Source organism: Bipolaris maydis (assembly GCF_028858645.1).
Source record: "Bipolaris maydis strain C4 unplaced genomic scaffold PSV08scaffold_14, whole genome shotgun sequence".
NCBI lineage: Eukaryota > Fungi > Ascomycota > Dothideomycetes > Pleosporales > Pleosporaceae > Bipolaris > Bipolaris maydis.
Genome location: NW_027093870.1, coordinates 1235373 through 1260527, shown reverse-complemented (window position 1 = coordinate 1260527; position 25155 = coordinate 1235373). Strand labels below are relative to the sequence as shown.

The window sequence follows — 25155 nt, the reverse complement described above, 5'->3', positions numbered from 1 at the left end:
AGAAGACAAAGAAAAGCAGAAGAAGAGAAGAAGACATTCCAATAAGATGATACGTCATGCAATAGCCAGCCTGTTCCTGCGCGCTCCCGCAAACTCGACCGTTGCTCCATCCAGCAACGTGGTCTGGCGGGGAACCGTGGATGGTGGTGAGCACCAGCCAAAAAGTCCGACTCCGAACAGTCATATTTGTTAATTCACACGTATGGGATATATGTATCGGCCTCCGGTCCTGCTGATAAAGTCACCTGTCCCTGCCTGCTTGTTGCCTTTGCACGACGCGCGCGACAAGAAAGACCTGACCAGAGTGCCTGTGGTTGCACACAGCCTTTGTGCAACCACTACGTATATTTCCCCAACCTCAACCCACTCCCTTCTCCACTACTGCAACTCGTCCCCAGCCAGCGACTGGCCTTAGCGCAGCGGCGAGGCTACTCTCACCCTAGCTTGTGCTTGACAGAGCAGCGCACAATAGCAGCTTCGTCGCCTTGGCATGACGCCAGGCATGGATGCTCTTCCGACGCCGATGGTCACCGAGCTCGCTCGTCACAAGCACCATTCCCATCCCCGCCGCACTTCCGCCTTTTCTTCACCACCACCTTCTTCTCCGCCACGCCGCCGCTTCAGCTCCCATTCCACCTTTGCCCGATCTGTAATGGGCAAACTCACTCTGCCTCTCGACAACGCACAGCAGCCAGACACCACCACTGACAACGATCTGACGCCCCGCCCCGTGTCGGCCGAACCCAAGTTTCCCGCAGTTGCGCCCGCAAAGAACGTACAGGCGCTCAAGGAGCGCGCAAACCAAGATGGCCACCTGAAGGCGGTTCCCAATCCCGTCCAGCAGCAACACCAAAATGGACATCTCTCTGGGAACAATGGCGTGGGTGTTGCCCTGAGTGACACCCCGTTGCCATCGGTCCCGGGAAGTCCGCGAGAGTATGGAGAGGCTCCGGTGCAGACTACCTCATACTTCGCTGACCGTAACAGCACCCTCACGCGCAATAGCTCTGCTGCGGGTACCCCCCGGTTACGCCCGACGACGCTCGACATCCCCGGCCTGACCAAATCCAAAGTCTCCCCCGATGGCAAGATTGCACAGCGCGATGTCGGCTCCAAGCTAGTCATTGTCATGGTGGGACTGCCCGCGCGGGGTAAGTCTTACATCACAAAGAAAATGGCCCGCTATTTGAATTGGCTACAACACGACACCAAGATTTTCAACGTGGGAGAGAAGCGGCGAGTGGCGGCCAGTCACAGTGGCTTCCGCTTATCCCAAGCGAACCTTGAGCGCATCTCATCCAATGTCAAGCGCGCCATTGAGGAGCACCAGGACACCTTGCCGCAGATTGCCGCAAAAATCCTTATCAACGGCGACCCCGCGCACGATGGGTCCATTGACCCACAGAACGTGCCGGACCCACGCCGGGGTAGCACCGCCATTGCGGACGACGACGATAATACGGCGCTTCCACCACCCCGGGTCCAGGTCACATCTCCGGGCCCGAAAGCGCCTACGCCCAACAATGAGCCGGATACCAATGAGAATGAGGCAATGGACCAGTCGGCCGACTTTTTCGACCCGCAAAACCAGCGTGCGGCTGCGCTGCGAGAACAATGCGCCATGGAAACATTGGATGATCTGTTGGATTACATCCTAAAGGGCAGTGGATCAGTAGGCATATTCGATGCAACCAACAGCACTCTTGCACGCCGCAAACAGATTATGGAGCGGATCCGGGCGCGTGCGGGACCAGAGCTCAATGTTTTGTTCGTCGAGAGTGTATGCCGCGACCAGAATCTGCTCGAGTCGAATATGCGCTTGAAGCTGTCGGGACCGGACTACGCGGATAAGGACCCCGTTGCTGCTCTCGCAGACTTCAAGAAGCGTGTAGCCATCTACGAGAAGAACTACGTTCCAATTGGCGACTACGAGGAAGATAACAACATGCCATATGTCAAGATGGTGGATGTCGGCCGGAAGATGATTTCACATCAGATTAGGGGTTTCCTTGCCGGCCAGGCTGTCTACTATCTCCTCAACTTCAACCTCGCGCCACGCATGATCTGGATAACAAGACACGGCGAGTCGACGGATAATGTTGCTGGCAAGATTGGTGGTGACTCTGATCTTAGCCCGAATGGAGAAAAGTACGCAAAGGCCATGACGCGCTTCATTGCTGCCCAGCGAAAGGAGTGGGCAGTTCGGCAAGCAAACAAAAAGGCCAACTCGCACTTTCCACCAGTCCCGGGTGACACCACTCCTCCAAATCCATACTACAGCCATGAACTCGAGACGCACAACTTTTGTGTCTGGACATCCATGCTGAAGCGTTCAATTCAGACTGGGCAGTACTTTTGCGACGAGGACTTTGAGGTCAAGCAGATGCGCATGTTGGATGAGCTCAATGCAGGCATCATGGAGGGTCTCACATACGAAGAGATTCGCACAAAGTATGCTGACGAGTATTTCCGACGGCGACGTGACAAGCTTGCATATCGTTATCCTGGCCCAGGTGGTGAAGGCTACCTCGACGTCATCAACCGCGTTCGCCCCGTCATTGTCGAACTGGAGCGCATGACGGACCACTGCTTGTTGATTACGCACCGCAGTGTCGCCCGTGTACTACTAGCATACTTCCAGGGCTTGAAGCGCGAAGATGTAGCCGACCTCGACTGTCCTCTTGGTATGCTATACCAGCTCGAGCCCAAGCCCTACGGTGTTGAATTCAAGGCCTGGCGTTACAACCCCGAAACCGACGATTTTGACCATTTACCTGATTACAAGCTCAGGAGGGCGCCCACCCTGACTAATAACTGAGATGTGGTAACTTTTTCTTGGATTCGGAAGTCGCAGTTGTGGAATGGTCGGAATATGTATTATTATGATTAGTTCTCTTACGGAAGGGATATATTAGAGATTGAGGCTACGAATAGTTCGGCCTAGTTTCTCCTTTCATAACCCCACCGTGTACTTTTGGAAATTGGTGATTTCCTCTCCCTTTTTCTTAATATTTTGTTTCTTTCTACGCGACCTAGAAAACGTCTAGGTACCTGTAACAGGCGGTGACGATGTCCCAAGGCGGAATATTTGTTGCATTTACAGGCGTCCTTTATCTTTTCCGAGTTGATCGACTCTCCTTGATTTTTTTCTTGCTTGTCTTTCTTTCGTGTAGAAGAGGAATCAAGAACGGATTCTAGATACAGGGATTGAAGAAAGAAAAAAAATACAAGGGCTTTTGGTGATGTTCATTGGAAAAACATGATATATTTCTCGCTTTGTTACATTCCACCCATCATTCATACAACCACACTCACGCCCTTTCCTCACTCCTTAATCTCCAGCACCCCTCGTAGCAACAATCCCACACGGCTCCCTCACCCCCCAACTCCTCAACTTGCGCTCCCCCAATATATCCCCTTGCAACAACCTCTCCATCTCCATCTCCCCCCTCTTCTTCCCCTCACCCTCTTTCCCCTCCTCAGCCCCCAACACCTCGACTTCCTCGACCAACCCACCCACTTCGTACGCCCCACTACACAGCGCCACAAGTCCAATCTCGCACGTTGTGCTCCCGCCCGGCGGCAAAAGCGCAAGTCGGCGTTGCAGCGCGCCCGACCACGAAAGCCGCTTATCGAGATCGAGCGCGAGTGCATGCGGGAGCGATGCGAGATGCGGTTGTAGACGCAGCAAAGGTGAAATAGGGTGGGGACTCCGATTCCGAAGTGTAGTCCGCAGCGTAACGAATGTGTCGATTGGGACTGAGAAGCGCGAGTGACCTAGTTGCTGGATCGATGGTGTTTCGTCTTCTTCATCTTCATGGTCTGCAACCATTGTCATAGAGATAACCAGATCATCTAGTTTAATAGCGTCGACCATGCGTGGGGAAAGTCTGATTCCGCGGAGTTCGAGGGCGCCGTGGCGGCCGTTGCCGGTTTCGGTCCAGGTGCCGCGGATCATGGTGAGGAGTTCCTGGCGGTACCAGAAGGCTTCTCTGCTTGCGCGCTCGGTTTCGGGCGAGATTTTGCTGGTGCTGACGACGAATTGGCGTTGGTTGGCGGGGTTGAGGGAGGGGACTGCGGCGTGAGGAGCGTGCAGGTAGATTTTGGGGAGGATGAGGACGATACGGCTGACGTGACCGGGTTGAATTATCTCGGTGACGGAGAAAGCGTCTTTCCAGGGGTCGATCGAGTCGTCTTGAGAGTTGTTGTTGGTGGGACGCCGTGACTCAAGTGTGAGGGATAGCGGGTTTGGCCATGAGTTTCGTAGGTCTAGGAGAAGCATGCAGTATTCGTCGTCGTTTTCTTGGCTTTGTTTATAGCTTATGAATGAGCGGAGATGGGTGTCTGCATTGCCAGAAGCCGCAGGTTGTGATGGTTCAGGTCTATCTGCTGAGGCTAGTGCAAGACCTTGGGACCAGCCAATGTCGCCTGATAAAGGCACAATGTCTGGGCGCTGGAGTTGCACACTTGCATTCACAGTAATAGATATGTGAGCAGAGACCCGACGAGTAAAGACATGTTCTTCGATTTCAGATCTTCGCTTTCCAATGTTGGCGTAGTCGATTTGAATGGTCGCGTCTGTCAGTCGGGTACGGCCGACGACCTCGATCGTAAAGTCCATCTCCGCACCTGGCTTGATACATAGAGACTCTTCGTCTTCATCTTTGCACCATTGCAGCGATGGGTAATGTGCAAGCTGGACTTCGAGCTCATGTAGCTCGGCAGGCGGGAGGTCTTTGTTTGATGTGGCTGCGTGGATTGCGGCCATTGCTGTATCCTGGAAGGAAATATGGACAAAGTCGACAGCAGTCGTTGAAGACAAATTCTTAACCGTAACGGTAAATCGCTTTCTCTCACCCTCCAGTACCATGACTGCTGCTTGGGGGAGGGACACATTAGTTATGGTGAGGATGGGTTGGTCTGGTATTACAGAAAATGTAAGTAACTCTGGCTTGGGCTTCGAGATCGCTCTGCAATCAATAGAAGGAGCAATAGCAGACGAAGGTCTTGAGATCGGGGTGCCGAGACAAGCTTTGAGTCCCAGCCGCTTCATCTTGGGCTCTCTCTTAGGTTTCCATGGCTCGGGGAAAATAGGGAACAGTCGTTCTCGACATCCAATAAGTTTTACATAACAGCCGATGATTTTCAGTTCACCGGCTGAAAGTGCTTTCCCTGTTATCTGAAACTTCTGTGTACGGTATGGGCCAAGTAGGAAATGTTCTTCCACTCCCACAAACTCGACACCTTCGGCAGCAAATCTCAACGACTCAACTCCAAGCTCGAAGTCGTAGGGATTTTGTAAGGCAATGACGAAGCGATACTCCTCGTTGGCAACTAGGGTGGTATTTGCATCAACTGTCCGAGGCTGCTCAGCCCAAGCGTTGTGAAGAAAAGGTCCGTCTTTCCCTTTGGTTTTGGACTTTATCTCCTCCCCTTGACGTTGTGTCAACTTGAGGGCTTCACTTTCGTCTAAAATGAACAGTCCTCGGACAAGGAAATCATCCCAGTACTCTGTTTCCACATGCGCAAAACCAAGCTTCTTAGCTGCAGTGACAGTTCTCGAGATGTTCGAGTATAAGCGTACTTGTTCCTCCCGCGGGAGAGACACGTACACATCGGTGCTATTTGGCTTTGGCGCCGTTCCAGGCCCTGCTATTCTCAGCAACAGGGCAGTGAAATGAAGAACGCCGTTAAAGTCTGGCAAGGCTTCACAAAAGCTCAGACAAGTTCGGAGAACTTCCAGTTTGAGACTGAGGCTTCCAAAAGATCGCATGGATGACACAGCAAGAATGGCATCAACTTCACGTTGGCTTGCAACATTGTTTGATGTATCCTCTTCACTGTCCGCTTTTTGAGCAGACACGGCCATGTCGGGTATAGCTCCTTTCGAATTAGGAATCCCGTATATCCGGCCTATTAAGCCCAGAAATTCTTCAATCCCGTTCTCAACCTCCCCTTCTCCTACATTGAGAGCGGCAGCACCTGGGCCACTGCTACTTGCAATGTTGAGGGCAGCGAGGCCAGCAGCTGGATGAACTCCCATTTCAGCTGCTCCCACCTTTCGGGCCTGTATTAGACCGGGTATAAGGGATGTGATAAATTCTTTCATGACGATCGCTTTTTTTCGCTGCAGCCCTAGCGACGACAAAACAGACGCGATTCCAGCTAGTATTACCACCCGCTCTGTGGGGTTCATGCCGCATGTTTCGACAGGGCCTGGCAGCGCACGAAAAAGCATTGTAGCAATATCGTTTCGCGTAGGGTGTACACTCAGTCTGGAAACGACCGATCTTGACTTTTGTTTGTAAGGAACATTTTGCACAAGGTGGCGCAACGAATCTTCATCCAAATACCCCGCAGATAAGTTGATAGCAGCCAATAACTTTGAGAATCGTATGACGCATTCTGAGAATGCAAGCGGTGGTAGTGACTCGCCCGCAAAATTAGCCGCCCGTGTATACAGGTTTAGGATCATGTGTACTAGATCAGGCAGCAGCGAACTAAGGGCATCGAGCGAATTGTCATGGTTTTGCTGTTTTGCCGACGCCGAAATTTCTGCGCCGCTGTTAGTTGGCGTGTGATTGGGTGACTTGACACCGTTGGATTTATCAGATCCTGGGTAGCATATTTGAGGTATCTTCTCGGGTCAGCGCTCTTGCGCGATAACACAATCAGAGGCCGTACTGACCTGAAAGTCCATGCCTGACCACGCAAATAGCAGCATACAAACCATGATGTTTTCCAGAGCCTTTGCATGCCATAAATGGTCGCTCAGAGTGCGTGCTCTTGTTGCGCCTTCTGTGAGCTCTCGTATGGCCTCAACCCATTGCCCAGCGCACATGTACAATGTACCAACTACGATGCTGATGCGACCACGCCCCTTATTTCGAGCTCTCTCACTCACGCCCCCGGAACCAAATCCATGGATTGAAACACGATCGGCCTTTGTTGCTGCAGCAGATTTTGTAGGGCTGCCTGTGTTTTGTGGAAGGCTGCTGGTTGACCCTACTCCAGAAATCTCATCAAATGTGGTGGCAGGGGTTTTTGAGTCCTGGGTGCTCACTGAAGCAGGCCTCTGGTCTTCTCCTGACACCGAGCTTCCAGAGCTTGAAGGAAGTATAGGCATGGATGCGCGGTGCATATCTCTCTGAACATTTCCTACAGGTGTTACGGGTCTACTTGTGCTTGGTGCTTGCGAATTTCTTCTAGAAAACTGTGACATGGATTCCGATGCAGCCCAGTTCGGCGTGGCTTCTGCCATGCCATTTTGAGACGCTGGGGAGGTCAAGGTAGGAAGGGCTTGGATAGACTTGGCCAATGTTGTCATCTCCGCTAGCAGAGTTGCAGTGAGATCGCACATCAAAGTCTTCAGCGTCGTCGTTTTAAGATTGGACTTTGGGGGAACCAAAAGTGCTTCTGGAGGCAACCGCGGATGTCGAGACTGAGATGGAGAATCGAACATCATAAGACGATGCAGATATGCCCTGGGAAACTGCTCTCTAAGATCATCGATTCCAAAAAGAACAGAATTGGTGCTTTCGTCTTCAGCTGGAGGATCTTCAAATGTCTCTGCTGAACTTTGGTCTGTTCCACGTGGCGGACGTAGCCATGCATACTCGGATGCATCTCCCAACCCGATCACAAGCAGCGGTTCCCTGAACTGCTCAAATGGAGACAATGATAGGTAAGAAGCCGAAGGCATAGATGTCGACAAGTCATACAGTAGGGTTCCGTCAGGCCAAGCCAGAGGGGAAAACATATCTATTCGTTGCCAAAATCAGCAAACAGGGTAGCTAATACGGACCGCCAGGGCGCATACTGCGATCAGGTCGAGGATCAGGACTTATGTCGCCCAGGCGAACCAGCGATTCCTGCTGCAAGAGGTCGACAAAAGCTAGGAATCGCGAGCGCCTGATGCGGCCCACGGGGAGAAGTAGGGCCCTAATGCGCGCAGGCGCGATCGGGGACAGAGGGTCGGCTGCCATCTCAACATCTGAAATTTCTAGACCTTCTGGTCAATAACGATGCTGTTGGTCAAGGAGTGAAGCCGTGATGTCAGACGCTTGCATGGTGCGTTGAATGTCCGAACGGTGGCATGGTTGGCGATCTCCAAGCTTTGACCCCGTGGCGGTGGCTCTAACAGCGCTAAGCCATTTTTGGAAATGGTCCCTGCACAAGCGTCTGCAACATCAAGAGACAGAGCGGATGAGACATCTCACCGACATCCTTTCCTCCTTCGCGGGGCCGTGTTGCCACCTCTCCCATATTATTTAATACCCTTTGCATAGCGTGGAAATATCCGGGATTTTTCACTTTGTCACACTACGGTTCCTTCATATTCTGGGTCAAACTGTGTATTCGCCACTGCCACCTATCCTTGTCTTACAGTTCTGCCTGACAAATCAGCCCGGCTTCGTTTACAGTCCATACCCATCTTGCACGGTCTTGCAGACACCCGGGATTCTTTCTAGTTCATTCAAAAAAAGAGAGGGTAAAGATGGCTGCGATAGATTTTGCGCGGTTGCGCAACCAAACCATGGCCGATGGTTTCGACAGCGAGGTCACGGTCAATACTCGTGCTTTGATCGACAAAGTTCTGGCACGTTACTCAAGCGAGCACACGACACTACGAGAGTTGATTCAGAATGCCGCAGACGCGAAAGCAGATCAGGTCATTATCAAATTTGAGACCGACCCCTCTCTTACTGTACCTACCCCTCAGGGCGCTGCGGACCCTATTTTGTTGAAGCACATCATCCAGCACCATACGCTTAAACGGCTTGTTGTCAGTAACAACGGCCAGCCATTCACTGTTGCTGATTGGAGTCGTCTAAAGAGTATCGCTGACGGCAACCCTGATGAGACAAAGATTGGTGCTTTTGGTGTTGGTTTCTATAGTGTCTTCGCAGATTGTGATGAGCCGTTTGTCATCTCTGGCGATAGAACAATGGCCTTTTACTGGAAAGGCAACATGCTGTCTACCAAGGCTGCGCCTGTACCCCCGGAACATACTACAAGAGATACCATCTTCATGCTCGAATACCGGCAAGCAAACCCAGCCTCTCCTTCGTATAATCCGTCAAAGCTCCCAAATTTACCCACTCTATGTCAGTTCCTCGCGACCAGTCTTACGTTTGTAGGCCTTGAAAGCATTGAACTCCATGTAGATGATTATGTGGTTGCTTCCTTTACGAAGAAGATCTCTTCCCCTGAAATTGTTCGCGTACCACAGGGCTTGAAGACTGAGACCGAAGGAGGGCTGATGAAAGTAACTGATGTCACAAGACAGCACTCCCAACTCGATGCTGCTTGGATGAATGTGATTGCGACTGCTCAGTTGCCCCCCAAGAAAGCAGCCGACCTTGTACAACAGGAGGTGCGCAACGCCGGCTCAACTTTGCGAAGTTTCTTTTCCAAGTTTTCGGCCCCTCCACCAGCAGCCACCAAGACCGTTAAGCCCGCAATTGAGAAGCCGAGTGAAAGTGAAGAAATAGCCGGGGACTCAAAAGGAACAATCTTCTTGCAAGTATGCACGGTAGTGGCAGCTACCAAAGTGTCACGAAATTTCGCGGCAGAGATTGAAAGAGCAACGAAAAAGTCTCCACCCAAGACCACGAAGATTGCTCTCTTGACGTCTCCTTACCAGGATCCTTCAGCTACACTAACAACAGGCTCAGGAAGCTCTGCCTCGCTTGCTACTAAGATCTTTTCGGAGGTTCTTCCAACAAAGTCAGGACGTATATTCATTGGATTTCCCACGGCGCAAACAACAGGATATCTTGCTCACATCTCCGCGCCATCCCTCATCCCAACGGTAGAGCGTGAGAATGTGGACATGAACGCTCGGTACATATCCACCTGGAATATCGAGCTTTTGCGCGTTGCTGGATTGGCCTGCCGTATCACATACGCAGATGAAATGGCAACCTTGCAAGCCCAATTTGGCAAGGAGCCTTTGGAGGCACTAGTCACCAGGACAGCCTACATATTTCGTCAATATACTGCGAAATCATCCCATCCTTCTACGGCTCTTGGTGATCGGATTGACGAAGCTTTCTACAACTGTTCCAAGGAACGTTCGATTGACATCCTCTCAACCAAGGGCGTTCTGCCAAGCAAACGAGTACGCATGCCTGCAGAAACCCTCAGCTTCCTCGGAGAAGTGCCTATGGTTCCTCAGGAACTAGCAAATGCCGCATTTGACTTTATGTTGAACCTGCATAATCGCGGCTTCATCACCGAGCTCACCATGCAGGATATTCGGCAAGGCTTGGAATCGCGCGCGCTAAATGAAGAAGAGCTTTGCGAATTTCTCAAATGGTGTGGATCTAAGCTGGAAAACGGTGAAATCGACATACCTGGCTCAAGGAGTCTATTCGAGAATACAGTAGCCAACATTGACGTTCAGCCGGAAAAGAACTCTGGGAGAATTCTCGCACTGGGGGATATCAGTACGTTCGTAAACCCAGCTCGCATTGGCCCACACCTGCCGCTTCCTCCTGACACAATACCATTCACTTTCACACGGGGGATGACAATGAAGCAACTACAAATGTTTGGGTGGACAGAACTGTCAATGGTACGGTGGCTGCGACACATGACAGCGCAGCCACAATTAGAGCAATTCACGACTGATGAGAACCTTGCTCTATCGGTACTCACGCTGACTTCCAAATGCTGGGAGCAGCTTGATGGAACATCCAGAGATACTGTAACCAAGATCTTGACCCCTCACCAAATCATGCCTACAAAGATGGGCATGCGCCGACCGACCGAGTCATACTTTCCAACAGTTAAGCTTTTTGACGACCTGCCGACTGTGAAGCCATTTGCTGGTTCAAAGGAAAAATTCCTTCTCTCACTTGGGGTGCGGAAAACAATTGACCTTCCAATGGTTTTTGACCGGATGCGCAGTCGCAATGGGGAACAGGGTGAGAAATCAGAGCGGCCTTCATGGAATCATGTTGATCTCATTCGATACTTCGCATCCGTCATCAATGAGATCCCGAAGAAGGATCTTGATAGATTACGCGAGACGGCGTTTTTGCCGGGTGAAGGCACGAATGTCAAACCCGGCCAGCAGTTCAAGGCTTCGGATCTGTATGCTCCAGATCCTGCGATTCTCGTGCTGGGCTTGAATCAGATCAAGCTGCCGTTCGAGCTCAAGTCGGGTACTCGAGAGGGCTTGCTCCTCATAAACCTCGGGCTGCGGCAGTGGCCAGATTCTATCACTATCGCAAACATACTCCACCGTGCTGGCCAGGCAAAGGATGTGCAGCTCTACACACGCGCCATGGACTATTTCTTGGCAAACTATTACAAGAACAACTACAGCGCAGAGGCAAGCAAGTTTGCTGCCCTCACCCTTCCTATTCTGCCGACCGAGCAAGCGCCTTTTCCGGCACTGGTCGGGCCGTTCCAGTGCTACACGAATGAACATGCAGCATGCCTAGGTTTTCCAATACTCAGAAGTGACCTTCGCAGTCATGCCGAGAAACTGGGAGTTCATCGTGATCCAAGCATCGGCCCCTGTGTACAGTATCTCATCAAAACCCCGCCCAAAACCAAGCTAGATGCTGAGATACAATTTGCTTACTTGGCGTCGCGAGGTTCTGATCTGGACCAATACAAGGGGCTGATACAAAATTTGGCGACTGCGAACATTGTGCCAATATTCCGAAAGTATTACCTTGATCCTGCCTGCAGTGGGTTCGAAGATCGATCGAAGAATCAGACTGGAAAGACGGAGATGCGCATTCATCATTACGATGCACCTGAGCATGTCTTTGTTGGGCGCGATCAAGAGTACCGTGGAATTCTGGACTACGTTCATTATGGTGCTGAGGCCACGGTCTTCCTGCTCAAAGTCGGCGCAAAGCACGAGCCCACTACACACGATTTGGCGTACTTGGTCGCGAAGAACCCCTCTCGCTTCCTCAATACGATTGGCCAAGATAAATACCTCGATCTGCTCAGGAAGCTAGCAGAGCACGCCGGAACTTTGTGGAAGGACAAGGAGCTGGTCAAGGCACTTGTCGCATCCAGGCTACTCCTCGGATACCGTGATATCAAGGAAGATACCAAGAAGGCGGAAGCAGGTGACGAGGACATGGATGATCTGGATGAGGATAACGTGCATCGTGAATGGTCGCTGAACAAAGCCAACGAAATTGTCATTATCGACAATGTCAACTATATGACGAGATTCCGTGACTTTATCATTGCAGCACCTCAGGAGGAACTTTTGGAAGAGTTTTACGCTCGCTTCGGTGTGCAAAAGGTTTCTGATCTTGTCAAGACCGACCAACGCATCGGGACGATGGTGCGTGACCAGACACCAGCACAAGATCTACGACGAGACATTCTCGAGCGTGTGCGTCTCTTCCTCCACGAGTATGAACGCGATGCTTCTTCAAAGGCAATCAGGCACGATGCTAAATGGCTTGGATCAAACTTGACCGTTCAGTGCGTGTCTGATATTTCAATTCGGTACTCTCTGGCAGAGCGCAATGTCGCTACGTCGTCGAGGAAGTCGGCTGTAATTATCAAAGTTCGCAGTGTCGGCTACGTACTGAACATTACGCCAAAGTACGATCTCTACGAAGTGTCAAGCGAACTTGTCAGGCTCTTGGTATCGCGACCAAAGCGAAATGACGCAATCGCTCTTGAGCGTATCTTGACTGAGCCGCTTCGTCGCTTACAGCAAAAGGGTATCAATGTAGAGCGCATTCTACGTAGGAAAGAGCACGAGGCTCGCATAGCCAGACAGGCAGAGCAAGAACGAGAGGAGGAAGAGCAACAGCGCCTGGCAGAGCAAGCCAAGTCTGGTCTTCTCAAGACGGAGGAGCGAGAAAACGTGCCACCCGCGACACCAGAGAAGAGCAACCGCATTCCTGGGGCATTCGACAGCCCAGAAACTGGCATGGAAGTGGCGAATCACGGACGTCAGCAAGATGATGGAGGTCTCATCAACAACTGGGCGAAGAAGCTTGGATTCAAGAATACGCCTGCCCCTACGTCCAGCGGCACAGACGGACCTCAAATCAGCCGTGATATCCAAGCCACCAAGTCCAACATCCAAAATGCGATCAAGGAGTGTCGTCCAACAGGCATGGACAACATCAACACTAAGCACCACCAGGACGCCACGGAGCTGGACCGTGGCGGCTACTGCACGGGCGAACAATGGGAGAACCTGCACAAGGCATTCTCCGTACCCTTTTCTGGCCGTCACGTAGATGTCTACTACGGCCGCGACGAAACCGCAGCCCCCGCGGAGCTTCAGGGACATCTTCAAGCCTTCCTCCCCCTGATCTTCGGGCTAACCTCGCTCTTCACGGTCAACCCGGCCGCTGTCAACATCTTCCTCGACAAGAAGTCGAACACTGTCGCCTTCAACCTGAACGGCAGTTTATTCTTCAACCTTGCATGGTTCATTGCCCTTCACGCCGATGCCTGCCACACCAAGGAGGGGAAGTTGACAGCTCTCGACAGCTGGTTCTGCACGTATTGCCACGAACTAGCGCATAACCTTGTGGCGGATCATAATGCGAGACATTCTTGGTACCAACAGCAAATCATCATTGAGTACAGTCAGAAGTACCGTGCTGCGTTGGAGGGATTTACACAGGGAATGTTGATTTGATGGCATTGCAAGTAACGAAGTTTATGTTTTTTTTTAACCCAGTCTTTTTTTTTTCATCTTGCATTGTTATCTTGCATTAGACTAAGATTTTAGAATAGTTATAGTAAATTCATTATGAAAAAAAAAACCAACTTTCGCTATGCTACGCTCGTAACAAAGGGTATAATACTTTTACTCCACACGCACATTCTCATCCCATCTTTTGGTTAAAAAAGAAACTCGAATCAAAAAAAAACATTACGCCTTCTCATTCTCTTTGGCTTCCCTCGCCTTGCGCCACTTGGGCCCCATCTTAATCTCGAGCAGCATAAGCGGCAAGAGCGTGCAGCAGACTCCACCCCAAAACGTATACGTCCATCCATCCCCCCAGCGAGTCGTCATGCGATCAATCAGCGAGACGAGAATGGCGGCAAGCGAGCACCGGACCAGATTCGTGCAGGCGGTAGCGCCCGAACTCCTGGATTGCAAAATATCGATATTCAGCGTCATGGTCGTGTTCAAGATACCAATGGACGTCCAGCCCAGCAACACGCCAAGGACCAGGGGGACGGCGATGTGCGCCGTAGCTTGAATCGTCCACCCCCACGCAACAACGCACACGATGAAGAGCGAGAGGTAAAACGGCATGATGCGCAATCTGGCATGCTCAATTGTGAAGTTGTCGCCGCACCGCGCCTTGATACGTGCGTACTCCCAGTCGAGCATTTTGCCCGTGAGCGTGGATCCGATAATCATGCCTGCGCCGACGGGCAGGTAGCACAGTCCCAGTACTGTTTCTGAGAGGTTTGGATAGATTTTCGCAAAAGAAGAAGAGATTGTGGCGGTGATGGTGTAGTTTACGGCGTAGACTAGGCCGGTGAAGGTGAGGAGGACGATGACGTCTGGGTAGGTAAAGAGCACAAAAGGGTTGACAGAGTGTTTGGATTTGGCGCGTGTATCCGGGTCGAAAGCTTCTTTTGTGGCTTTTTGGCCGACAATGGGGATGATGGCGCGCTGGATGCGGGGGACGGGGATGGAGCCGTTGCCCGCGATGGAGCGCAGGGTTTCGGGCAGGAAGAGGGCGATGAAGAGGAGGCAGAGGGCGACCATTATGACGATGGACCAGAAGATGGAGCGCCAGCCGAGGGATTGGGAGAGGGCACCGCCAATGGCAGGGGCGATGCAAGGAGCGAGCATGGGACCTAGGTTGAACATGCCAAAGTAGCCGCCACGCTCTCTGCTCGTGGAGATGTCGCCGATGACGCCGGCACCTAGGGCAATGGTGCTGGCGCTGCCGCCAGATTGGAAGCAGCGGAGGAAGAGGAGCAGCCAGAATTGGTCGGTGGGACAGAGCGCCAGTCCAATGCTGGAGGCGACGAGGATACCAAGGCAGACGAGATAGACGAGGCGGCGGCCGAAGCGGTCGCTGATGGGGCCCCAGAGCATTGGGCTAATACCTTGGAAGACCAGGTAGACGGTGACAGTTTGGTTAAGGTCGTCTACTGTTTTTCCAAAGGCGCGGGCCAGGGCGGGGATGGCTGGGAAGTAGATGTTTGCAGGGAGAGGACTAATGGGTGAGGGTCAACCAACAGTAACTCACGATACCTCGACATACAAACATACCTATAAAATCCTGCCAGTGCAACCATGCCAACAATGATCCATTTCTCTTTGCTAGTGTAGATACTATACGGGACTTCGACTTCGCCCTCGACAGGTCCCAATGCAGCCTCATCGACCGGAGCAGGCTCATGCTTGTCTTCCTCACCCACTTTAGCCATGACTTGACGTCAAAACAAGCTTCAACGACTAAATAAGAAACGAAGAGCAAGAACTGCCCAAAAGGAGGATGGAAGCGAGGGGGGTAGCTGGGGGAAAAAAGGTGAATCGCAAACAGAGCCTCAGGCTCGATCGACGCCCACAAGCGCCCTCTTAACAAGATCGCTCCCACTCCCCATGATCAAAACGCCTAAAACATGTGCATCTTGTTTTCCCCGAACAAAAAGGGCCCGCTACCACCACCCGCCCCAGCTTCGGCGTATCAATGACCGCGTTGCAGTGTGGTTGGGCGAGACGTCTCCGTTGTCCGACCAGTGAAGCGATAAATGGGGGGTGCAGCAGGGCCGGCGAGATATCGGCAAGCGGGTCTAACAGCAAAAGCCCATCAAGCCATTTGCGACTTCACACTGCAAGACTGCAATTCGCCACGCTATACCGCGCCTCGACCGTACGCCCACTTTCGTCATCTTTCCCAGATTAGTAGAGAGAGACTATGCTGCATGCAGCTAAGACGCGGATACTAGACGGTTGTACCGGCCTAGATTGTGGTTTTGGTCCAAGCGTCGGCTCGTCTCCGGTTTGCCCTTGTCGTGAACCCGGCGGCGGGTAGGCGAGGCCCTAGTGCGGCGTACCCTCTTGGTGTCGAGAGCGAATACCGGGGAAGAAAGAATTTTGCTGCGGTACGCCACACCGATAACAAATTTGGGGGGAGGAGTCATGTTGACCATGAGTGCAGTGGAGCGGCTGACTCAGACATAACTATGCCATAGGCTTATGGGGAATTCAGACTCCGCGCTTTCCACACAGCTGGGGCTACTTTTTTGATTTTTCAATCGTTTGGACGCCTCGGAGTGGGGGTCCAGTCCGTTGAGTTGCATCCTCCCCCAAACCAGTGGTTTTTACCGCAGTGTCGGTATTACGAATATCTGACAAAAATCACGGCTACCGTTATCCTGCCGGGTAGAAGCGGCCAAGGTGTGGGTTAGGCGACGTTGGAAAAAGAAGGAATAACGACATGGCAGATATACCGAAGGTGGGAAGAAGTAACCATGGCGGGGGTAGGGTCCCATGTGAAGACGACATCAAACGGCCATCACTTGTCAAGATTGGAGGAGTGGACAACGATGTCACACACGGCAGGCAAGAAGAGCTGGGGGGGTGGAGGGGGGTGTTGAACTTTTTGGAAAAAAGGGGAGATGTTGAAGTCAGAGGATGCACACCAGTTGGCTACGAGGACAGGAACGAGACGGCCTACTCCAAGATCTTCACGCTGTGGTTTTGCATGAGTTGCAATCCCCTTCCGTAAGTGGCTGCACGGTCATGACAGCGAGATGTAGTGACTGATCATGACACAGAGTCACGTTTGGCATGGTGGGGACCATGTCGTTTGGCCTCAGTTTACGAGATGCAGCACTGGTTATCCTCTTCTTCACGCTCGTCTCCACAGTGCCTGTAGCGTACATGTGCACGTGGGGCCCCGTGACTGGCATGCGACAACTTGTCCAAGCGCGATTTTCGTTTGGAAAGTACTTTGTGTCTCTTCTGATCCTGCTCAACCTCGCGACACTGACTGGCTTCTGCGTGGTTGACAGTGTCATTGGCGGCATGGCCTTGTCTGCGGTGCAGGATGGGACGACCATTAATGCAACTGTCGGCATCGTCGTGATTGCCCTCCTATCGCTCGTCATATCCTTTTGTGGGTTTGGCGTGCTGCACCACTACGAGCGATGGGCGTGGATACCCGCACTGCTGGCACTTATCATTGCTGCAGGGTGCGGAGGCCAGAAACTCGGTCACCAGGTTGCTGCCCCTGCGGCGACTGCATCGCAGGTACTGTCGTTTGGCGGTCTAGTGGCTAGCTTCATGTTGCCATGGGCCGCACTGGCCAGCGACTTCTCCACATACATGCACCCAAAGGCACCTCGGTCCCGCATCGCACTGTACACATATATTGGCCTCGCACTCCCAACAGTCTTGTTGATGACACTGGGTGCAGCAATGGGCGGCGCGACACCCAATGTGCCGTCGTGGCAAGCGGGCTACGAGGCCAATGCAGCGAGCGGTGTCCTCGCAGCCATGCTGCACCCAGCAGGAGGCTTTGGACGGTTCGTCACGGTGGTGCTGGCATTCAGCATGCTGGGCAACCTGTCTGCGACCATGTACAGCGTCACGCTCAACCTGCAGATGCTCGTGCCCTGGCTCTTCCGCGTCCCACGCATCGTCTTCAGCATCGTCATCACGGGCATCGTCATTGGCGTCGCCGTCGAGGCGTCAAAGAGCTTCTTCCTCAACCTCGAGAACTTCATTGGTGTCATTGGATACTGGAGCGCTGCGTTCATTGGCATTGTGCTGGTTGAACATGTGCTATTCCGAGGCGGCAGCTTTGCAGCCTACACCGAGGATGCAGACGCATGGGACGACGGCCAAAAACTGCCAGCGGGATACGCAGCACTTGGCGCGTTCCTGTTGTCGTTTGGGCTCATTGTGCCTTGCATGGGCCAGATCTGGTGGACGGGGCCTATTGCGGAAACTACGGGCGACATCGGACTCGAGGTGGCCGTGGTGCTGTCGGCGCTGTTATACGTGCCCTTGAGGACGTGGGAGAAGAGGGTATGCAGGAGATGAGCAGGGTTGTGTCTGGTAGCAGTGGGTAGCGGCGCTGATCATATGCGCAGCCATGCAGGTCGGAGACATGATTTTTTGGGGGGGTGTCTGAAGAGTAGGCATGGCATGTGGTTGGTGGTTGGCAGAGGATTGCTGAAAGCGAGTTAGGCCGGGGGGACTTGTTGCCTCGGTTGTACTACTTACCCCGGGAGCCTTGGCTGGTGACGTTCACAAGCCAGCAGCTGGAGCCGCAGGCCAAATGCGGAGACGCAGACCATGGCCCGGAGCCTCCATCTGATAATTAAGCCGCTTTTTTTCCACGCCCTTTCGTGCTATCAACGTCTCTCTGTCGACTGCTGCATCGCCCCCTACTTGATCACGACGACGACGACGACGACGACCATCGCCCCGGCTGCGCCTTCCACTCGTCTCGACGCACCCCGCTTGCGCCTTCCCTCTTTGTCCGTCCATCGCGCGCACCTCGCATCTCCATCTCCACCACCATCTGGCCATGTCCCAGGCACAGGAAAAGGCGCAGGAGAAGCTGGCCGAGTCGACGGCGGCAGTGCCTCAGAGCACAGCGGCCCAGCAGAGCGACAATGTTGCCCACGCCCTTGCTGGCGCCGGCGGGGGTCTGCTCTCCATGGCCCTGACGTATGCCTGCCCTCAACCGTCGCTATGCCGAGCGCACCGCTAACAAGACATGCTCACAGCTATCCCCTCATCACCCTCTCCACTCGCGCCCAGGTCGAGTCGAAGCGCGCCCAGTCGTCGACGCTCAATGCCGCCCGCCGCATCATTAAGCGCGAAGGCGTCGCCGGACTCTACGCCGGCATGGACTCTGCCCTCTTCGGCATCACAGTCACAAACTTTGTCTACTACTACTGTACCTCGGCTCCTTTTCCCATCCCACCCCAAACCCCCGTATTGACCCCCACTAGGGTATGAATGGACTCGCTCGTTTTTCGAAAAGGCCGCCCTCAAGGCCGGTCGCGCCTCGTCCAAGCTCACCACCATTGAGTCGATGATCGCTGGCGCCATCGCCGGTAGCGCCACGGTCCTCATGACCAACCCCATCTGGGTCGTCAACACGCGCATGACAACGCGCAAGTCTGAGGCCCAAGAGGGATCGCTTCCCGGCGCGCCTGTCGAGAAGGCGCCTTCCACTCTCGCCACCTTGTTTGCTCTCATCCGTGATGAGGGCCCTGCCCGCCTGTTTGCCGGCGTCATGCCCGCTCTGGTCCTTGTCATCAACCCTATTCTGCAGTACACTGTTTTTGAACAGTTGAAGCAGCTGTTGGAGAAGAAGAGGCGCGTTACCCCCAAGGATGCCTTTTACCTCGGTGCTCTTGGCAAGTTGCTGGCCACAAGCATCACCTACCCCTACATTACAGTCAAGAGCAGGATGCACGTTGCAGGCAGAGATGGCCCGAGGGAGAGCATGATGACTACTTTCAGGAGGATTATCCGTGAGGAGGGATACACTGGTCTCTATGGAGGTATGTGTTGGATGATGTTTGATGGGAAAAAAAGATGAAAGCTAACATGAAATCAGGCATTGGACCCAAGGTTACCCAGAGTGTCATCACTGCTGCCTTCCTCTTCGCTTTCAAAGATGCTCTCTATGCCTACACTATCCAGGCACGCAAGAAGCTCGCTCTGCGTAAGGCCTAAAGCACCGACAAGTAGATTTTCAGACATGTGAATAAATGATGTGACCCCCACAACAGCTTGTGTCGGCATCTGCCCACAAAAGACACTGTCCAGACATCAACAAAGTGCACAAATAGTGCTCACCATTACCTTACTACCGGACTCGCGCCGTCAAGCGCATTCAGTAACAATCCCCATATACCCCTAGAATAAATATACCAAAGAACAAATTATACAATTCCATCTACCATTCTCTCCGTATCGTGATTGTACATGTCTTGTCACTGAACACAGTAACACGGTGCAAAAAAGAAAAACTGGTCCAACAACATAGACTTTGATCCATTTCCCACCCCATAACCAGCACATCTACATCTATGTCCTATCATCTTACCAAGCACTTGTTCTGTATTCCCACTCGCTATCGTGTGTGCACTTTCTCTCTCCCAACCCTCCCCTTTTCCAAACAATCCTTTCAACTCACCCCTACATTCTCTCCATCTTGATTCAAACACGCATCCAATGTTCCACCCGTGCGTACAACTCCTTTTTTGTTTGCTGACTTTAACAGTTCCGATATCGTTGACTCGAGAGGGTAGCGCTGCGTGGTACATTGGTATATGCGTCTTGTCCTTGCCTAACTAGTATTATTCGTTCACGGGAAATGGGGGAAATGTGTTGATGACTCGTATATGTGCATTTGGATGTGTGGTGGTAAATGCGATTCATGTAGTGGAGAGCATGTGAGGGGGAGGGGGAGATTACGGCGTCTCATGTAGGAGAAGAAAAAAGATAGGAGTGTGGAGTGTGGAGTTGTGAGGGTAAGGGTAATGTAACGATAGCATGCATCAAGCCTCTTGCGTGAAGCAAGTGTTGTGGGTTGGTTGTGAGTATTTCTCGGGGTAGCTGGGTGAGTGGGTGTAGCGGATAAGAAGCGATGTGCGTGATTAGATTTGAGAACAAAGGATAAAGTGGGCAGGAGTTGGGAAAAATTTGAATTGGTTTGGGTATCATGTGCTATAAACTGTTCTCTGTAACTTGGTGGTATCTTGATCGGCTGTTCTCGATTACAATACAGGGATTGTGACGTTATTCCTTTTCGTGGCGAGTTCCTTGAGTTCAGTGATGCGTCTTAAAATTGTCAGGCGGGAATCCCTGTAGGAATCCCTGTAGAAATTCCTGTAGAAACCACTGCAACCACTGCAGGAACAACTGCAGAAATCGACGCTAAGCTCTTCCATACAAAACATTGCTGATAGTTCTATTTCTACTCTTTCTATTCGTTCGTGTCTCTCAGTGGCATACTGCAAAACATCTCGGCCATGTATATCTTGGTCAGCTATTCCAAGACCAACAACGTTGATGAGATATACCAGCATTGTATCAGTCAGAGAGCCTCGCGTAGCTGCCACATGTAGTAACGTCTTCTCCTCGTGATCTTTTTTTGTCAAGTCGACACCTCTCTCGTGCAGGAACCGTAGCGTTTCAAATGTAGTATTCCGATTTTGGATATATAGGTGTCCGAGGTTCTGGCCCTTGCTGTTCGAAAAAGTCGCGTTCCCGTTGAACTTCAAGAGTAAGCTGCAGAGTTCGGGATTGATGTATGAACGGCTTTGGAGGTAACTTGCTAACGGGGTACATCCAGAGTCATCAACTGCTGAACTATCGGCCCCTCGGCTAAGCAGAAAACGTATCGTCTTGATTCTGGCTTTTTTTTTCTTGTCCAAGAGATGGTGAAGCACATTCCTACCAGATCCGTCCTTCGATGTAACAAGACCAACCTTTTTTGCCTCTTCAGTTCTAAGAATAGCAACTATGGTTTTGTGGTTTCCACTTTGAGCTGCGTAATGAAGTGCATTGAGGCCCGAGTCATCCGTCCGTCCTACATTCGCGCCGTACTCGATTAAAACTTTAACCCATACATGATTTCCGGCTTTGCTAGCAAGATGTAGTGGAGTTTTTCGTCGTCGAGTGCAGTAGTTTGGATCAGCTCCGTGCATCAAGAGTGTTTGTACCCCAGCTGTGATACTTCTCTCATCCTGGATGGGTCTTGTATAGAGACAGACTCGTGTGGATTATTTAGAAAGAGGTAAAGAGACGTTTCGTGGTTTTCAAAAAGCGCATTGGGGTCGGCACCATACTTGAGCAGAATTTTGATCACCTCAAATTTCCGATGCAAGGCCATGAAATGTAAAGGGGTCATGTTCTGGGCATTGACTGTGCTCATCGGTGGACCAAATTTCAGCAACGTGCTTACCAGTGAAGGGGTACATCTCAACCCATCAATAGCGTGATGCAAGGCGCTTTTGCATGAACCATCCGGACTAACATTGGCGCCTGCTTCGAGCAGTATTCTGGTGATGCACTAATTCCCAAATTTCAAGGCAACTTGCAGTGCGTTATCAAACTGCCCACCCTTTGCGTTGACATGATTGATTGATTGATTGCTTGTTTAACGTCCGTAGGAGCTCCCCTAGGGGCATGAAGACGGGTGAAGCGTAGGGCTTATTTTCATGCCTACAAGCACCTATTCTATGTATTAAATAACGATATTTAGTGTTACACCCCCTCCGCAGTGAGAGAGCAGTTCTCACCGTCACGTACCTACAATACGTGACGACAACTCGTATTATCTATCCTCCTTTTCTACCTTCTAAGGATAAGCCTTACTCTCTTACTCTTATTTCCCTTAAGTAAAAACCTTTTAGAGGAAAACCTTAAGAGATTTAAACGAGGAGAGAAGACTACCTTTCCCCCCTAGTAATAGCTAAGAAGAATAGTGGGGCTATACTAAGTGTGTTAATGGCTGCTGGATTCGAACCAACTGTCTAAGACAGACTGCTAGGTGATTGCCCACTTCACCAAGCCACCGTTTGCGTTGACATCGGCGCCAGCACTAAGTAGTACTTTGACAATATTCTCATGGCCTCCAACCGAAGCAGCTTGCAGTGCGTTATCAAATCGCCCACTCTTTGCGTTGACATCGGCGCCAGCACTAAGTAGTAATTTGACAATATTCTCATAGCCTCTAACCGAAGCAGCTTGTAGTGCGTTAGTAAACTGTCCATCCTGTGCGTTAACATCGGCGCCAGCACTAAGTAGCAATTTGACAATATTATCATGGCCTCTAACCGAAGCAGCTTGCAGTGCGTTACCATACGTTCCGCCTCGTGCGTTAGGGTCCGAATTCTGGGTGAGAAATTGCTCTACAACTGTATCCAGACCGAGAAGTGATGCACAGTATAGCGGGGTAGGTACAATACTCTTTATGCTCTCAAAAGATGGGTCAAACCAGAAAAAGTCACCCTCAATTATTTGGATCCAACTGAAGTACGCAGGATTATCCATAGACAACAGTCGACAAACAAATCTGGCCACTTCTGCTTCTTGATCTCCTGCCTTTCGGGCATGTTCACTCCAGAATCTCGCAGAGTAACTTGCTAACTTGAATTTCTCCAATGTTTGCTCTGACAGGAGCTCGGGCTCCTGAAATTGGTTAAGGTAACCGAGACATGCCACAGCCATGGCGCCGTGACACGTTGCGGCCTGTAAGCTATAACGCGCTGCCTGGCCTCGCTTTACCCGGTCCGAGATGAGATATTCTTTGACAGAATAATGTGCAAGCATAATGATCTGTCTTACTGGGACTTCTCTCTTCGGTAGTGTTATGCTTGGCGTCCTTAATACACGCGAGAGATTCAACCCAGGAGCTGCTGTGATGGAAACCAAACTAGAGCAAATTCTCAGTACGTCCATGGGGTCTTCTAGCACTTCGTCTCTATCAAATTCTGGATCGCGTGACACGTCAATTGCGATCACTTCTGCAAGCTCTTCTACTGATAGTGGACGTTCTGAGAACGCTAACCACTGTAGAATGCAGATAGCGTATTCAGCATATTCATCGCTGATGCTCCCCAAGATGCGTTCGTAGGTCTTGTCCAGGGTGGATGGTAATGTTTTGAGTGTTTTCCGCAAAAGTGATCGATTGAGGCACCTTCCGAGCGTGTCTAGCTGGCATGCAGCCCAACGGAACCTAAATGAAGATCAGACTAAGAAACAAGAGAACTTTGAATTCATCGTACATTCCCTTAGAGCCCTTGGTGAGGGCAGTCTCAATCTCTTGTTGGATATCGGGATCCTTTTTCCACTTGGCCAAGTCCTTGTCGTCAGAAAGCCGTTGGCGGATGTACAGCTGGATATCTCTGTCAACTATGTTGCTTTGAAGGCAGATACTGTTCTGCGGGTCCACAAAACTAGTTAAAGTGCTCTTGATATCTGGCTCCGCCCGACTTGTCATGATGAGATGCAGATTCGGAATTTCCCAGCTAGCTATAGTTTCAAGCATTTCCATCAACTCAGACCATTGGTTGCACTCATCCAATGCATCCAGAACGATATATACTTGTGGAAAATGCTCTATCAAATCGCGTGCTACCTTCAACAGGCTATCGAGAGCTGGTGGTCGTTTCCCATTGTCATGCGAGGAAAAAAGAGCATCGAGACTCGAAGGTATGTCAACAGACTTTTGTAACAGTTGTACGACCAACGATCGTAGCATCCGCTCGGCATTTTGTTTTTGTATGTCGTTAAAGTCGAAGTAAAAGTAGGCAACAGCATATCCGGGATGCTCGTCACAATACCGAAAAACGTCTTCCAGAATAGTGGAACTCAGAAGAGTTTTACCGCAACCTGGAATACCGTATAGCCATATGCATGACGCGGTCTCAATTTTCCAGGTCTCGTAACGCTCTCCATCGAGCAGCCACCGACCAGTGTTATGCTGTCGCAGCTTCAGCGCTTTCTGGTAATTTACTGAAGGATCCGGCGCCGATAACCAGCGTTCTATCTGGCTTAATTTCGCGTCTCTAGCCACGGTGCTGGCCTCTATTACTTCCCTCATTCTCTTCCGTGCATGACCTTCGCCTTCGCCGTACATTATAGGAATGTGTATATTGAAAATTCCTAACAGTGAGTAAATTTGATCTTCCTCACGTGTTGTCTTTCTTTCTTCAGCCCATCGCATACGTTCCTCGACGCTGAATTTGGAGAGATCATGTCCTTGAAGAGCTTCGACTGGTATTCGTGTTATCTCGGAGATTTCCTTTGCAAGTGAATGCTTGTCGCCCAGCAAGACACCCTCTTTGGAGAAGAATTGGACGCATGATGGAGCAAGAAGCTCTTGCAACGTCCATCCTCGCGTGAACCATCTGCTTTCCGAGAACGGTACGCTTTCTTGGTCACAATCTGTACTAGACACATCGGAGAGGTAAACGTAGCATTTCGATGCGTTACGGTACCACTTGAACATGGATCTGATTGCTTCCGAAAGCTCTGGCTCGCTGGACTTGTTGATGCAGCAGGTATCGATCCAGAAATGGCAAAGGCCGTCTTTTGTAGTTTGTTCCTTGCAAAAACTGATTTTGTTGTATCCATGTTTCTCTTTCCCGGTACCATTGTACAGGTCCTGATATGTGACTTCGTCATGGTCTGCACCC

At 51.4% G+C, this 25155-nt stretch overlaps 6 protein-coding genes across 6 annotated transcripts; 3 read left to right on the top strand and 3 right to left on the bottom strand.

Annotated features, from left to right (window-relative positions):
* The first annotated feature begins 539 nt into the window (after positions 1–539).
* PSV08DRAFT_15415 (6-phosphofructo-2-kinase-domain-containing protein) lies at positions 540–2879 on the top strand. The gene is made up of 2 exons (XM_014218813.2): positions 540–936; positions 988–2879. Exons 1-2 carry the CDS (start codon positions 653–655, stop codon positions 2816–2818), a joined length of 2115 nt encoding a protein of 704 aa, XP_014074288.1. The 5' UTR covers positions 540–652; the 3' UTR covers positions 2819–2879.
* A 390-nt stretch (positions 2880–3269) lies between these two features.
* On the bottom strand, positions 3270–7985 carry PSV08DRAFT_380820 (TRAPP II complex; the record flags this gene model as incomplete). The annotated part of the gene is made up of 4 exons (XM_014218812.2): positions 3270–6637; positions 6689–7205; positions 7275–7761; positions 7820–7985. The coding sequence occupies 4 exons, from the start codon at positions 7983–7985 to the stop codon at positions 3332–3334; spliced, it is 4476 nt and encodes a 1491-aa protein (XP_014074287.1). The 3' UTR covers positions 3270–3331.
* A 512-nt stretch (positions 7986–8497) lies between these two features.
* On the top strand, positions 8498–13645 carry PSV08DRAFT_404926 (uncharacterized protein; the record flags this gene model as incomplete). The annotated part of the gene is made up of 2 exons (XM_066093711.1): positions 8498–10451; positions 10605–13645. The coding sequence occupies 2 exons, from the start codon at positions 8498–8500 to the stop codon at positions 13643–13645; spliced, it is 4995 nt and encodes a 1664-aa protein (XP_065948243.1).
* Positions 13646–13882: 237 nt separating this feature from the next.
* Positions 13883–15405, bottom strand: PSV08DRAFT_229961 (major facilitator superfamily domain-containing protein; the record flags this gene model as incomplete). Its single annotated transcript, XM_014218810.2, has 2 exons — positions 13883–15191; positions 15248–15405. 2 exons carry the CDS (start codon positions 15403–15405, stop codon positions 13883–13885), a joined length of 1467 nt encoding a protein of 488 aa, XP_014074285.2.
* A 1013-nt stretch (positions 15406–16418) lies between these two features.
* Positions 16419–19907, top strand: PSV08DRAFT_412156 (purine-cytosine permease FCY21; the record flags this gene model as incomplete). Its single annotated transcript, XM_014218808.2, has 6 exons — positions 16419–16705; positions 16759–17956; positions 18534–18661; positions 18721–18893; positions 18949–19506; positions 19563–19907. The coding sequence occupies 6 exons, from the start codon at positions 16419–16421 to the stop codon at positions 19679–19681; spliced, it is 2463 nt and encodes an 820-aa protein (XP_014074283.2). The 3' UTR covers positions 19682–19907.
* An 820-nt stretch (positions 19908–20727) lies between these two features.
* On the bottom strand, positions 20728–24596 carry PSV08DRAFT_412155 (ankyrin repeat-containing domain protein; the record flags this gene model as incomplete). The annotated part of the gene is made up of 4 exons (XM_014218807.1): positions 20728–21598; positions 21676–22025; positions 22793–23693; positions 23743–24596. 4 exons carry the CDS (start codon positions 24594–24596, stop codon positions 20728–20730), a joined length of 2976 nt encoding a protein of 991 aa, XP_014074282.1.
* Between the last annotated feature and the right edge of the window lie 559 nt (positions 24597–25155).

Excerpts from the sequence above, each read along its gene's own strand:
- PSV08DRAFT_15415 (XM_014218813.2), top strand. The coding sequence starts at position 653 with ATGGGCAAACTCACTCTGCCTCTCGACAACGCACAGCAGCCAGACACC. Across the intron at positions 937-987 it reads GTCCCGGGAAGTCCGCGAGA|CACCCTCACGCGCAATAGCT; the intron begins GTATGGAGAGGC and ends TGACCGTAACAG.